Source organism: Myotis davidii, unplaced genomic scaffold, assembly GCF_000327345.1.
Source record: "Myotis davidii unplaced genomic scaffold, ASM32734v1 scaffold370, whole genome shotgun sequence".
NCBI classification, from domain to species: Eukaryota; Metazoa; Chordata; class Mammalia; order Chiroptera; family Vespertilionidae; genus Myotis; species Myotis davidii.
The window spans coordinates 10,028,927-10,042,694 of record NW_006288615.1 but is presented as its reverse complement, the minus strand read 5'-3'; the positions used below and the strand labels follow the sequence as shown (position 1 = coordinate 10,042,694).

At 36.5% G+C, this 13,768-nt stretch overlaps 1 protein-coding gene across 1 annotated transcript in view; it reads right to left on the bottom strand.

Moving 5' to 3' along the window:
• The window catches only part of CERKL (ceramide kinase like), a 51,672-nt gene extending 38,926 nt beyond the window's left edge, over positions 1-12,746 (bottom strand). The window contains exon 1 of the mRNA XM_015561819.1: positions 12,467-12,746. Within this exon, the coding sequence (XP_015417305.1) occupies positions 12,467-12,746 (280 nt within the window). The remainder of the gene's footprint in view (positions 1-12,466) is intronic.
• Between the last annotated feature and the right edge of the window lie 1,022 nt (positions 12,747-13,768).

The window sequence follows — 13,768 nt, the reverse complement described above, 5'->3', positions numbered from 1 at the left end:
GATAAAATTCAGCAGCTGAGGCTGTCAAATGAATAGGTAAACCTATCATCCATGAAAAGAACTGTAACAATAGAAAAGCTTTCAGAGACGTTGGAAACTAGGTTAGGGAGGTAACAAAGAGGAGAAAGTTCTTTGAGTTTTACTAAATGTAATTAATTCATTAATAAAAAGTTTAATTTTGTACATGAGGAAATAGATATGTGTATCCTATCCTAGACCTCTTGCCCAAACAATAACTATTTCCACGTAATAGAGAAATATAGTACACTGTAAAGATTTAGGTAAAATCACTAGCTACAAGAACCCTATGAAAATATTTTTAAAATATGACAACCTTGCTCTTCTCATATACAATGACAAGCTGTTCAATACGAAAGCTGTATGGAGACACCAATTCCCTGAACTCCTTGAAAAAATAAATCCCAGAGTGATAATTATCTGTTACTCATAATTTTTACAATAGTATAAACATCCCTAAAATAGATCATCAAATATTAAAATGTAGGTATGATTCAACATGAATATGCCACTGACTTGGTCCTCAGTCCTTTGGTAACCTCTCAATTCATACTCTAGAGTCCAGATCTTTTAGCACGCCAGTTTGCAGTGAACCAGCGATGTAAAACAGAATGGCCAACTGTTCCTCCGTTAGTAACAAATGTGCTAATATGTACTAGTTTAAACTTGATCTATCAGTGAGCCAATGAACCATGAAGGGTGGGGGTTAATCAGGGTGTTCTCCAAACAAAGGCTCCTGAGAGCTGCGGGGATGCCACTCCCAGGCTCACATCTGTGCTGTTTTGAGTGCAGCGCGGTGGAAATGGCACGGTGTTCATCCAAATTAAGAGCCCGGGACCTTGTCATAGTCCTGTGTATACTCGCAGCCATTTTACACAGAAAAGCAAGCAAGTTGTTGCAAAGAACAAAGCCAACCACAGGAAATAAAGGCTTCCCTTGGCCACAAATCTCAGGAGCTATTAATGTTAAACTGTCCTCAGTTAATGTGTAACAGTGACGGTAAAAGCCTCGCCTTCACACGGAAGGTCTGACAGCTTCCCGGCACAGCTCAGCGCTGGAGATGTTTCATATTCGGCGATTTATATGAAATGCACCGATTTCACTTTCCTATCAGCAAAAGCTTATTGATGCGCATCTTTACACATACAGATGAAAATGACTCAGTGCTCTATGGTTTACGTAAAGTAACAAACAAGCCCACTGACTTCACACGCAGCCCCCCAATGTGACATATCTTTCTAACAGCTGCAAGACTGAATAGCAGTTCATAGAAAAAAATCACCTGCTGCTGGTAGTACCTCAATACTTCAGGATTAATCAATAAAGGGGTCAAGACTATGTAGATTGAGCAGGAGTACACAAGCAGGAAGGAGATCAAAGAGAGAAAAAGAAAACAAAAATCTAACCAAATATATCCATTTATTTTTACCAGATTTTTATAATCTTATGATAAAGTGAATTTTAATTTATTTTGGAAGACATTTCCATACATGGCTGGTGAACATGAATAAAAAAGGGTCCAAATCCTCTAGAAGGGAACTTATTCAATACCTAACTAAACTACACATGCACTTACACTTTAATCCAGAAGTCTACTTCTACAAGTTACCCCCAAGCTACAATATGTACAAATTTATTTATTGCGGCATTATTTGTGATTGAAGATATGAGAAATAATCAAAATGTCCAGACATTGCGATGTATTGAATAAAGTATGGAACAGACCACAAAATGGAATCTTATACAGCTGTAAAAAAAATAATAATGAAGCACTCTATGAAGTACTATGGAATGATTTTCAGTATATGTAGTTAGGTGAAAAAAGCAAAGCGCAGAAGAGTTTATATGGTAACTTTTTATATAACAAAGGAAATTTTAAAAATGCACATACCTGGTAATTTTGCAAAAAGAAATATAGCTCAACCCAGCCGGTATGGCTCAGTGGTTGAGCATCAACCTATGAACCAGGAGGTCACAGTTAGATTCCCAGTCAGGGCACATGCCTGGGTTGTGGGCTCAATCCCCAGTAGGGGGCATGTAGGAGGCAGCCAATCAATGATTCTCTCTCATCATTGATGTTTCTATCTCTCTCTCTCCCTTCCTCTCTAAAATCAATAAAATATACTTTTTTAAAAATTCTTCAAGCAAATAGTATCTAAACATGACACAATTTTATTACCATTAATGGTAGTGTAATGAATGCCACGGGGCTTAATAATAATTTGTCACTTAATGTGAAATATGTATTTCCTACTTATGCAAACTGTAAGAATGATGCTTTATTACTTTTAACTTCATTTCTTTCCAATGAAAAAGTTGTTAAATGATAATCCATTTTACTTGCATCCTAGAGTTGATCCGATTTCTATCTTTCTTGTATGCTGTAAGCATTTGTGTTTTGCAAAACTCTTGTAAAGATAAAGCCTGGAAATCAGTCACAAATTAATATGTGTTTTTAAATTCCTTTAAGCTAGAAAGAAAATATCTGCAAACTTTTCATAGTGCATGCTCAGTTCATTCTAAGGCATTTGAGAAACCTTAATTAATAATGGTAACAGTCATGATGAGAAATTTTTAAAGGATTGAGAAATGCATTTTACTATTACTGCTCACCCTAAATATTTTTAAAATATGTTTTTAATAATTTTAGAGAGAGAAAGGAAAAGGGAGAGAGATAGAAAAAACAACATTGATGTGAGAGAGAAACATGGATCAGCTGCCTCCTGCACGCCACATAGGGGTATCGAGTCATAACCCGGGCACATGCTCTGACAGGGAATGGAACCAGCAACCTTTTGGTGCATGAAACAACGCTCAACCAACTGAGACACACTGGCCAAGGCTCACCCTAAATATTGAGGGTGAGCTTTAGAATTCAAAGACTATAGAGTTCTGAATCATAATGTTGGAAAAAGAACACAAGAGAAGAATAATCTTCAGATAAGATGATGTAGCTCTTTTCTAACAAGAAAAGTGTTTGAAATTCTTTTTTTTTCCAGGATAAAGTCTAAACCATGCAGTATATATAATACACTTAAGATGGTAGAATATACCACTGACCTGGTGTAGATAAGAGAATGAACAGGGGTTAAGAACTCATGCTCCAGACTCAGACACACAGATTTGTCCCCAGTTCCTCTACCAGATACGAGCTGTTTAACCTCAGATTAGCCCATTTTTAAACTATATTAAGCCTTAGTTTTCTCATGTACAACCTAAGAGATGATAATGAGAATAATAATTTACTTAATTCTACTATTTGCTAAGTCATATGGTATTTTAATTCTTCAAACTTAACAAAACACACAAGTATTATTTCTTTTTTATGAGAACAATAGAGGCCCGGTGCACAAAAATGTGTGCACTCGGAAGGGTCCCTCAGCCGGCCTGTGCCCTCTCGCAGTCTAGGACCCCTCGGGGAATGACCACCTGCTGGCTTAGGCCCGCTCCCCAGGGGGATAGGGCCTAAGCTGGCAGTCCAAGAGCCCTCGGGGGATGTCCACTTGCCAGCGGGGAGCAGACCTAGCTTCAGTCGGACATCCTTAGCGCTGCTGAGGAGGCAGGAGAGGCTCCCACCACCACCGCTCTACTGGCAGCCATCAGCCTGGCTTGCGGCTGAGCAGAGCTCCCCCTGTGGGAGCACACTGACCACCAGGGGGCAGCTCCTGCATTGAGCGTCTGCCCCCTGGCGGTCAGTGTGTGTCATAGTGACCAGTAATTCCCAGTTGCTGTGCTGTTTGGGTCAATTTGCATATTACCCTTTTATTATATAGGATATTTGTAGTTCTTGATGCTAGTATTGTAAGATTTAATGAGCTAATTTATAAAAATTGTGTATAATAGTGGCACATAGTAGATGATTAATAAATGTCAGTTATTATTAAGATTTCAATTTTTAAAATAAGGACTTCTCTGTAATTCAGCAAAGGGAAAAAAAGTTAACTACTTTATTTAACAGCATAAAAACAATTCAACATTTTACTGGCTACATTTAGAGAATTCCTTATTTAGCCTTTTGAATATAATCACTTAAGATATGGCAAAGCAGAGCTAATTTTTTTTTCTCCAGAGAAAAACTTTGTTACACAAAACACACAAAGGACTTTTATCTAGCAAAAAGATTTTGAAATATACCAGAAATAACTTGAGAATGAATCCACCTCAACTCTTATTCTCAAGATACTCAATGACTAAAGCAGGAATACAACTGTCTTCTATCAGACACCAATTACTTGCTGTTAAATATAATGAATTACGTATAAAAATGGATTCCTTCATTAGGATGATGCTATAGAGGCCAAAGAGAAACATTTTGGAAGATGGTTTGTGTTACTCATCCAAGTTTACACAGCATTAATAGTTTGTAAGGGAAGATTGTAGTTTGCCTTCAGCTGAAAGAGCAATGGCTGTGAGTTAGAGCTGATGTTATTAAGAAAAGACACTTCAAGTGACAAGAGAAACCCTAGGCATGCCTCTGTCGGTCTTTAACAGGCGTTTCCGCAGCAGTCCCAAGGAGTAAGTGTGATAGCACGAGACCAGGAGTGGGTGTTGGCTAACCTTTAAGACTACTTAATATAATAAGAATATATAGGGTCCTGCCACCTATAATTAATCCTCACAAAGGCAGCTTTGGTAAGCGTGGAGTGCAGAGTTTTATATATGTTCATTAAATCAAACTTGTGTTGTTCAAATTTTTGACATCTGTGGTTCTTGGCCCTGGCAACACTTCAGAACCACAGAAGGGACTTCTCAAGGCAGCTCAGGCCTCTGTCCATCCAGACGTATTTAATCAAAGCTCCAGAATTTTCAGACTTGGGAACAGTTAAGTCCTTAGAAGGATGAATTTTTTAGGTGAAATTCACACATACGTACATCATAGCAAGAATGCGATCCTTTTTTATTGCACCCTACTCTTTCATGGTTTTAATTTCTTTGTTTGGTCATTTGAAATGTATTTATTTCATATTCTCTGCTTTTTCTATGATGGCCAGTCCTTAGGAATGTATAGTTTATCATGTCTGCAGACTCTTACGCCGGGTGATTTTTCATACTGCTAATTGCTAGAATGGAAATGGCTCAAAATGTAAAACACTAGGTTCAAGAAATAATTTTTTCTATCCTTTATTAAGCAAATTTTTCATGATAAGGATATATTTTCAGTTGCAAATTTGATAAAATTGGAGATTTGGTTTTTAAAAGGTTTTCTTTTTAATGTTATTGTCCTTGCAAGAGTTAAACAGTGTTATTAGTGATTGTGAATTTAATAGAATTAGTTTAATTTCACTGTTTTCTTCTGAATGTCCAGCTTAGAAAGTTCAAGGCAGAGGAAAAAAAAACAAACTTCAAAGGAAACTTTCTTCAACTCGATTTCAATCTTTCATTTTGATAAAATATATTTTTCTTATTTGCAAACTGATTGAAAAGCAGTATCTCATAAAGTTATACTAAGGAAAATACTTAAATATATAAGCTTTCAAATATGTATAACACACTTTGAATAATTATAAAGTCAGTGTTTATTAAAAGACATTTCATTTTCAAAATTGAGCTATCAGCTGTTACAGTGTGTATACATTTTGGGGAGGACACCCTGTATGTTTAACAAGTAACATCTATTGAAAAGAATAAAATTACATGGACAATCTCTGGTAGCACAAACCCTGTGATTGCCACAGTGAGTGTATATCTGAGCACCTAACAAAATCATGAGTCTCAGTATGCCTGGAGGTGAACAAAAACGGGCATGACAAGGTGACAATATACTGAGGGGCTATCATCCTAGGGATGACTAAAGCAGAGATTTTCAAATGTTTTTGTTTTAAAAGGTTTAAACCACGCCTTACTCAGAACTACTCAATATAAAACAGATCAATGAGGAGGGACACTGGCTCAGGAGTGAGTGGCAGGTGTGGCTCCTACCCAGTGAGGCATGTCCTGGGGGAGGGTGGTGACACTCCACAGAGCGCAGTTTGAAACCACTACAGGAGGCAGACGTCACGTGATCTCTGTTGGACAGAGTACTTCAAATGGGATTGGACTTCAGTATTTACATGTAAATGAGGTAATGCATATTTAATCAGTTTCCACATTACTATAATATATATTGCTAGTAAAAACATATTCAGAAGTGGCATGCGTGATTTTAATGTCAAACTCAACTGGTCATAAAACAAAGTCTCGAATCACTTTTTCAGTGCTTCAAGAGAGAAACTACCCGTATTTCAGAAATAATGCTCTTGCAGTAAATAACTTGTCCCTAGGGAGACAAGTGTTGCCAATTCAAAGAGTGCACAACCGAATGTCTGAGGCTATCATACTTTCGACATGTAACAACTGCTCGTTTTAAATAATCATTATAATGTTGATTTCCGGTTTATTTTTGCTTATAAGTACATCATTTGGCAGCACATCCAAGGAAAACTTCACATCATTCTGTTCTTCTGCTAAGAAAAAATCTTCCTGATTCACAAAAATATGACTGATGACATGGCTTGGATTTCTTTAAAGAACCCAAAATATATTGCACCATGATTTTCTTATATAAGACAACACAAGTATTAAGCAAAAATCAATGTTTTTACAAAGTCTGAGTTTTGGCTATCAAGGAACGCATCCAATTAAGACCAAATTATTATTACATGGAAAATAGATTTGACATCTAGTGGGAAACTAGAAAAAAATTACTCATATGTAAATAATTTTTCCATTTTCCTTATTTTTCATAGCTGAAAACTGAGTGAGGCTGTTGAGTGAGAAGATAAGAGCAGGCTTCATTACAAGGACAAAATTTATTAAATAAATATGGCTCATTTATATTTGCCTATTTATAAAATTACGAGATGGAAATGAAACAAAATTATCAGAAATAACTCAATCAAGTGAGTGCTAAAAATACCCTTGTTAATTCTCTCTGGGTAACCATTAAGTATTATAAATAATTTTCAAAACCTACATATACCAGCAAAATTCAGTGTCCTGTGCTATAAGGGTTCTTCTGTTTCCTTGATTATTTATATTTTTTAGTTCCAGTTATCTTCTCTGCCTATTTTAATATATGAGTATTCCCAAGTCCTCTGCTTTTTGTAAACTCTGCACTACTTTCCTTGCAAAATTTCATCTATTCCCATCACATTAGCTCTTCTTCTTCACCTCTTCATGTATTCTCAAATATAAATATGCTTTAAAATATAGATTTCAGAGTCTAGAAGGTTGGTTGGTTCAGGATCCAGAAGAACTTGCAACTCACCATTTCTAGGAAACCCAAATATGCAGAGACTGATCACACCCTAATTGAATAAAAATTAACATATCTAGTGTACACAAATGCTATATTTAAAGGTTGTGCATGTTTATCTTTTCACAGATGTAAAAAAAAAAAAAGCAGAAAAGACTTAAATGAGTTTCACCACAATGACTATGTGTTAGGCTTATCACTCACTACATATCAGCCTTAATCAATCACATTTTTAAAAAATATATCTTTTTATTAATTTCAGAGAGGAAGGGAGAGGGAGAGAGAGATAGAAATATCAATGATGAAAGAGAATCATTGATCGGCTGCCTCCTGCACACTCCACACTTGGGATTGAGCCCACAACCGGGGCATGTGCCCTGATGGAGAATCAAACTGTGACCTCATGGTTCATAGGTCAATACTCAACCACTGAACCATGCCAGCTGGGCTCAATCATATTTTTTAAAGATCTGAATTTCTGAATCAACGATCAATGTTTATGAACCTTACAAGTTTGTTCATATTTTCATTGTGGTCTTTATTACATTTATAAACAAGTTTCTTTATTTGTCCCCAAGGACAAAAGAGTTTTATACAGGATTATACCTCATTCATTTCTGTACTCCCAACACTTAACACAGTGCCTTCTACAAAACCTGTGTTGGATAAATTAACCTATATTGCCTCTTAGTGAATAAAGTTATGGTAACTTTCTATTACTAAGAATTTTTTAAAAACGCTATGCTTAACTGTGTAAAAGGACAACATATTTTCCAAGAAAAACAGAAACCATGCTGAAACTCCTTTTTTTTTTATATTTATAAACCCACTTTCTTCTGGTCAGTCTTTGTCAGTTAGCCTTGAAACTTAAAGTATTGGAAAGTTGTCTCCCTTCTCCCCTTCTAGTATTGCCAATTTGTTCTTTCCTCAAAAATTCATCACATCTTATTCATTGCTCCAGTTCAATATATAAATGCACATACTTGAAAGTAACTCAATACCCAAATATACTAAAATTATAATTGTTAGGCTAATTAAACTAAAAGATGAAGTTGAGGTTTTCATGTTTTTCTTAATAGAGGGGGAAAGTGGGAAAAGATGTAAAAGGCTGGCAGGAAACAAATTCAATTTGCTGATTAAAGACAACATTCAAATAAACAAATGCAAAAAAGTGTTGTTGTTTTTTTAATCTGCTGGTCTTGCCACAGCACCGGTTAAAAGCAAGGTCTTGGATTTTAAATAGTGATGTCTAATATTCAATTGTACATCATTTTTATAGCCCACACCCCCGCCCCTGGCCTCAAACTTAAGTCAAGTCCACTTCAAACACAAATTCCTTGGGTGAGGACTTTAAAAATATAAAATTGGAAACCAAGGAACAATCACCATCTGTCAGACTTGATGCATGTGGTACAAAGCAGGGACATGGATGTGAGTCAGGAAGGTCATCCACAAATAGACCAAACCCCATGGAAATCAGAACCAGAGAGGAAGACATGTATGGCATGTGGATTGAGCCAATTATTTATCTCTCAGATGACAGGCACTTGAATGAACACCTAGATTATTACATGGAAGTGAAAGAAACATCAAGAAAAAGGGAAAGACAGTCTCTTCAATAAATGGTGTTGGGAAAACTGGACCGATACATGCGTACAATGAAACTAGGCCACTATTTTACATTATACACAAGAATAAACTCAACATGGATTAAAGACTTCATAGTAAGACTCAAAACCATAAAAATACTAGAAGAAAATATAGGCAGTAAAATCTCGGACAATTCTCATAGCAATATTTTTTCTGATATAGCTCCTCGGGCAAGGGAAACAAAAGGAAAAATAAATAAATGGGATTATATCAAACTAAAAAGTTTTGCACGGTGAAGGAAAGCATCAATAAAATGAAAAAGGCACCCCACTGAATGGGAGAACATATTCTCCAATAATACATCTATCTGATAAGGGGTTAGTATCTAAAGTTTATAAAGAACTTTTACAACTCAACACCAAAACAAACAATCCAATTAAAAACTGGGCAAAGGATTTGAATAGACACTTCTCCAAAGAAGATATACACATAGCCAATAGATATATGAAAAGATGTTCAACAGCACTACTCATCAGAGAAATGCTAATTAAAACCACAATGAGATATCACCTCACACCTGTCATAATGGCTATCATCAATAAATCAACCAACAAGTGCTGGTGAGGATGTGGAGAAAAGGGAACTCTAGTGCACTGTTAATGGGAATGAAGATTGGTTCAACCATTATAGAAAACAGTATGGAGTGTCCTCAAAAAATTAGAAATGGAATTGCCTTATAACCAAGCAATTCCACTTCTGGGAATATAGCTGAAGAAGCCCAAAACATTAATTCAAAATAATATATGCACCCCTATGTTGACTGCAGCATTATTTACAATAGCCAAGATATGGAAACAACTCAAGTGCCCATCAATAGACAAGTGGATCAATCTATTTTATTTTAATCAATAACTCACTCTGTACTCCAGAACCATGCCAGAGAATATGACCCCATATATTATAGTACCTTTAACTCTTATCAAAATCAAAGGTACAAAAAGCAACATTCCCAAAAGATGAGAGCCTAAAATATATGTAATTCACCTAGATTTTAACCCTAGACCAGTGATGGTGAACCTATGACATGTGTGTCAGAGGTGACACACGAACTCATTTTTTTGGTTGATTTTTCTTTGTTAAATGGCATTTAAATATATAAAATAAATATCAAAAATATAAGTCTTTGTTTTACTATGGTTGCAAATATCAAAAAATTTCTATATGTGACACGGCACCAGAGTTAAGTTAGGGTTTTTCAAAATGCTGACACGCCGAGCTCAAAAGGTTCGCCATCACTGCCCTAGACCAAGCCAAAACATCATTCATTAAGATGAAATAAAAAATTGAACACTGTTTTGAATTTTTTTAACAGACTCCTCTATTCCTATAAAATTGCTCTTACTAAATTAAACTTTGTTGTGATGTCCTATGCTTACTCGCTATTGATTTTATGGGCGACATATATTGAGGACGCTGCCTCTCACACCTCACTCAGCTAAGCCCTTCATAAGCGCCATGAGAAAAGATATCCGCAGGCCTTCAGTGCAAGAGCTGTGCCTCTCCTAGAATGACACATTCTTATTTTATAGACCAGGCAAGTTTCGTGAGTACCTGCCAATGCTAGAAAATTTTATTAAATTGATCTTATTAATGTTTCATTTTTATTTTAGATTTTAAAAATCTCTTCTGACATGAATTTAAAATAACACCATGAAAGACCACTGTTACAGTGGAATGCTTTAAGTTAAAGATACAGGGTGGGGCAAACGTAGATTTACAGTTGTTCAAATGGAAAATAATATAATTGTAAATAATAATGCAAGAATAAACTCTGTGTTTTGTGTAGTCACAAATGTACTGGTAAGCCTACTTTTGCCCCACATGTGTGTGTGTGTATGTGTATGTGTGTGTGTGTGTGTGTGTTTGTGTGTGTGTGTGTGTATTCTTTCTCTATTTTCAGGGAGATGAAACCAAGGCTTCTGTGGTTTTCTATCTTCTTAAAAGGATCAGGTTTCCTAGAAGGTTCCAAAGGGGCTAAGAAGGAAGCACAGGGGCCTTAGTAACAGGATCGCCTAGTTTTACTATGTCACATCAGCTTATCTTTTATAGGTGTAACCTATCAGTTGGCTGCCCTTGACCAACTTAGGTCCTCACTCTTTTTTTTTTTCCAATTACATTTGACATTGAAAATTATTTTATATTAGTTTCAGGTGTATAGCATAGAGGTTAGACATTTTTATAATTTGTGAAGTGATCCTCCCAATAAGTCTAGTACGCACCTGGCACCACACCCAGTCTTAATTAATGATGCCTGGCCTGAAACGGTCTAACATCACCATGTGCCTGCTTTTGTCTGGCACCCATCTCTGTCCTGTGTCATCTTCCTCCAAACTGCACCACCAACCACACCAGCTGCCTCTACCCTGATCAATCTGGCAAACAGAAAGAAATGAGCTAAAAAGAAAGCAAGGCTTACAAATCTATGAGGGGAACAAAATCCCAAAACTCAGTTTGGTTATTTAACAAGATACATTCTAAAAATCCAAGTTGCACTGTGTTTGAATTCATGCATTTTATTTAGGACATAAAATACAAGTAACATATTTTCAGATACATTGACTTCATTAGGAGTTAATATCTAGTAAATATGTTCTATTTTCTCTGGTTATTTAACTTTAGAAAAATCTATCCTGAAATAAACAATTTAAATATTATCTGTAAAAAAGCTGTTATTCTCAAGTCACACAGTACATATATGCACTTGCCATCATTGTATAGGTATAAGGAAAATAAATTCTAATATAAACTCGAGACATTAATAGAAAAATAAATATGCTTACAAAAACAACTCTCAACTGAACTGAATTATTTAAGAACTGTTATTTCAGATTATCGAAGCTTCTACATAGAAATGGTCATTCAAGAGTTACTTCCTGCCCTAACCAGTTTGGCTCAGTGGATAGAGCATCAACCTGTGAACTAAAGGGTCCCAGGTTCGATTCCTGTCAAGGGCATGTACCTTGGTTGCTGGCTCAGTTCCCCAGTAGGGAGCATGCAGGAGGCACCTGATGAATGTTTCTCTCTCATGGATGTTTCTAACTCTCTATACCTCTCCCTTCCTCTCTATAAAATCAATAAAAATATTTTTTTAAAAAAAGAGTTACTTCCTAACTCATTCTATGAGGCCAGCATTATCCTGATACCAAAGCCAAAGATACTACAAGGGGGAAAAAGAAAAACCCATTACAGACCAATATCTCTTATGGATAATGATGTAAAATCCTCAACAAAATACCAGCAAAGAAAATTCAATAACATATTAAGAGAATACACCATGACCAAGTGGGATTTATTCCTGTATTGGAAGGATGGTTCAACATATGAAAATGTAACTCACCACATTAACACAATGAAAGAAAAAATCATATGATCTCAATCTATATAGAAAAAGCATGTGACAAAATTTAATGCCCTTTCATGCATAAAACACTCAACAAATTAGGATTAGAAGGAAACTATATCAACATAAGAGTTTCTGTGCTCATAAATACAATACCATGTTTAGATTAATAACTCACATCAAGGAAACTAGACTCATTAAAAATTCCCATAAGGAGTACTGACCTGCCAAAATTTTCTTCAACTGTCGAAACCATATGTTGCAGTGGTCTTCACTTAAATTAATGAGATCGAGTGTAGAATCCTTTAATTTATTTTGTTCCTTTTTCAAACAGATGAAGAGTGTGATACCCAATAAAGTGCCATGTCCACTAGCAAAACAACGCCGTTTCAGTTTGACAGAGAATATGTCCTTGAGTTCAATAAGTTCTTCTTTACATAGCAAGTCATACTTGGAATCACCTGAAAAGAAATTAAGTTTTCCAATCAAAACCACTGTGTCCATATCTCCCATGTACAAATCAAACCCAGAAAGTCTTGCTCATTAGTAATCTTTCTGATTGTCCTTTATGTCAATCTGCATATAAGACGGGGAGGAAAGACAAGAAAAATTGGGTCTGTTTTCCCAAGAATGAAAAACAGAAAAATTGAAGACAGTCTCTGCCACTCAAGGCCTAGAACATTCAAAACCTGAGGATAAGGACATAAAGCAGCATTTCGACAATAAAAATGAGTTTTCCACAGGAGGCTCTGAGCTGCTACTATGGGCAGAGTAAAATAGTGGAAAGAACAGACTGCACTAACAGGACTGGGTTTATGACAGGTTGCCGAAGGCCACATTTAAAGGAAAGAAAATGTGCATTCTAGGTAAAGTAACACATGTACAAAAGAAGGCAGAGAAAGCTTGTCGTGATTAGAAAGTACGAATCCCTGCTGATCTAGAAAGAAGGTCCCACTGGAACGTCACCCCAATCAGGCTGCATTTTATAGAGGCTCCAAATTTTATTGTTTAACCACAGATCAGAAAATAATTATTGTAGTAAAGGACCCGTGACTCTCAAAGTAGGAGTATCCTTTTACTTCTGCAAAAGTACTTCTAAAACTTCTACTCTGGCCAGCATGGAATTGCAGACACTGATTTTACCTTCCGTCTGAAACAACTTAAAAAACATACAAGATAGCTGAAGCTTCCGTTTTCAGATGCCACACGAGAGGTGGCGCAGGACAGGGATTGCTGAGAAAAGGGCAGCAAAGGAGCCGTATGATTGCCCCAGCTGCCTCCTTGCGAGGTTTCTAGGCCACGGGAGGGCACCCATGGGAGAGCTTGTTGAATCTCTCCTGGGCTGAGAAGTTCGGAGTCTAGGAAAGCCAAGACGACCACAGTTCACTGGGCACATTACTGGAGAGGAGCGGGCTGCACAGAGAGAGAGCTCTGTGGATCTGCAGAGGTGCCCCTTGAATCTTCAGCTGAGCGTGGATCAGCATATGTGTGAGGCCAGGGGAAGGGCTGCCCGAAGGATTAAAGGG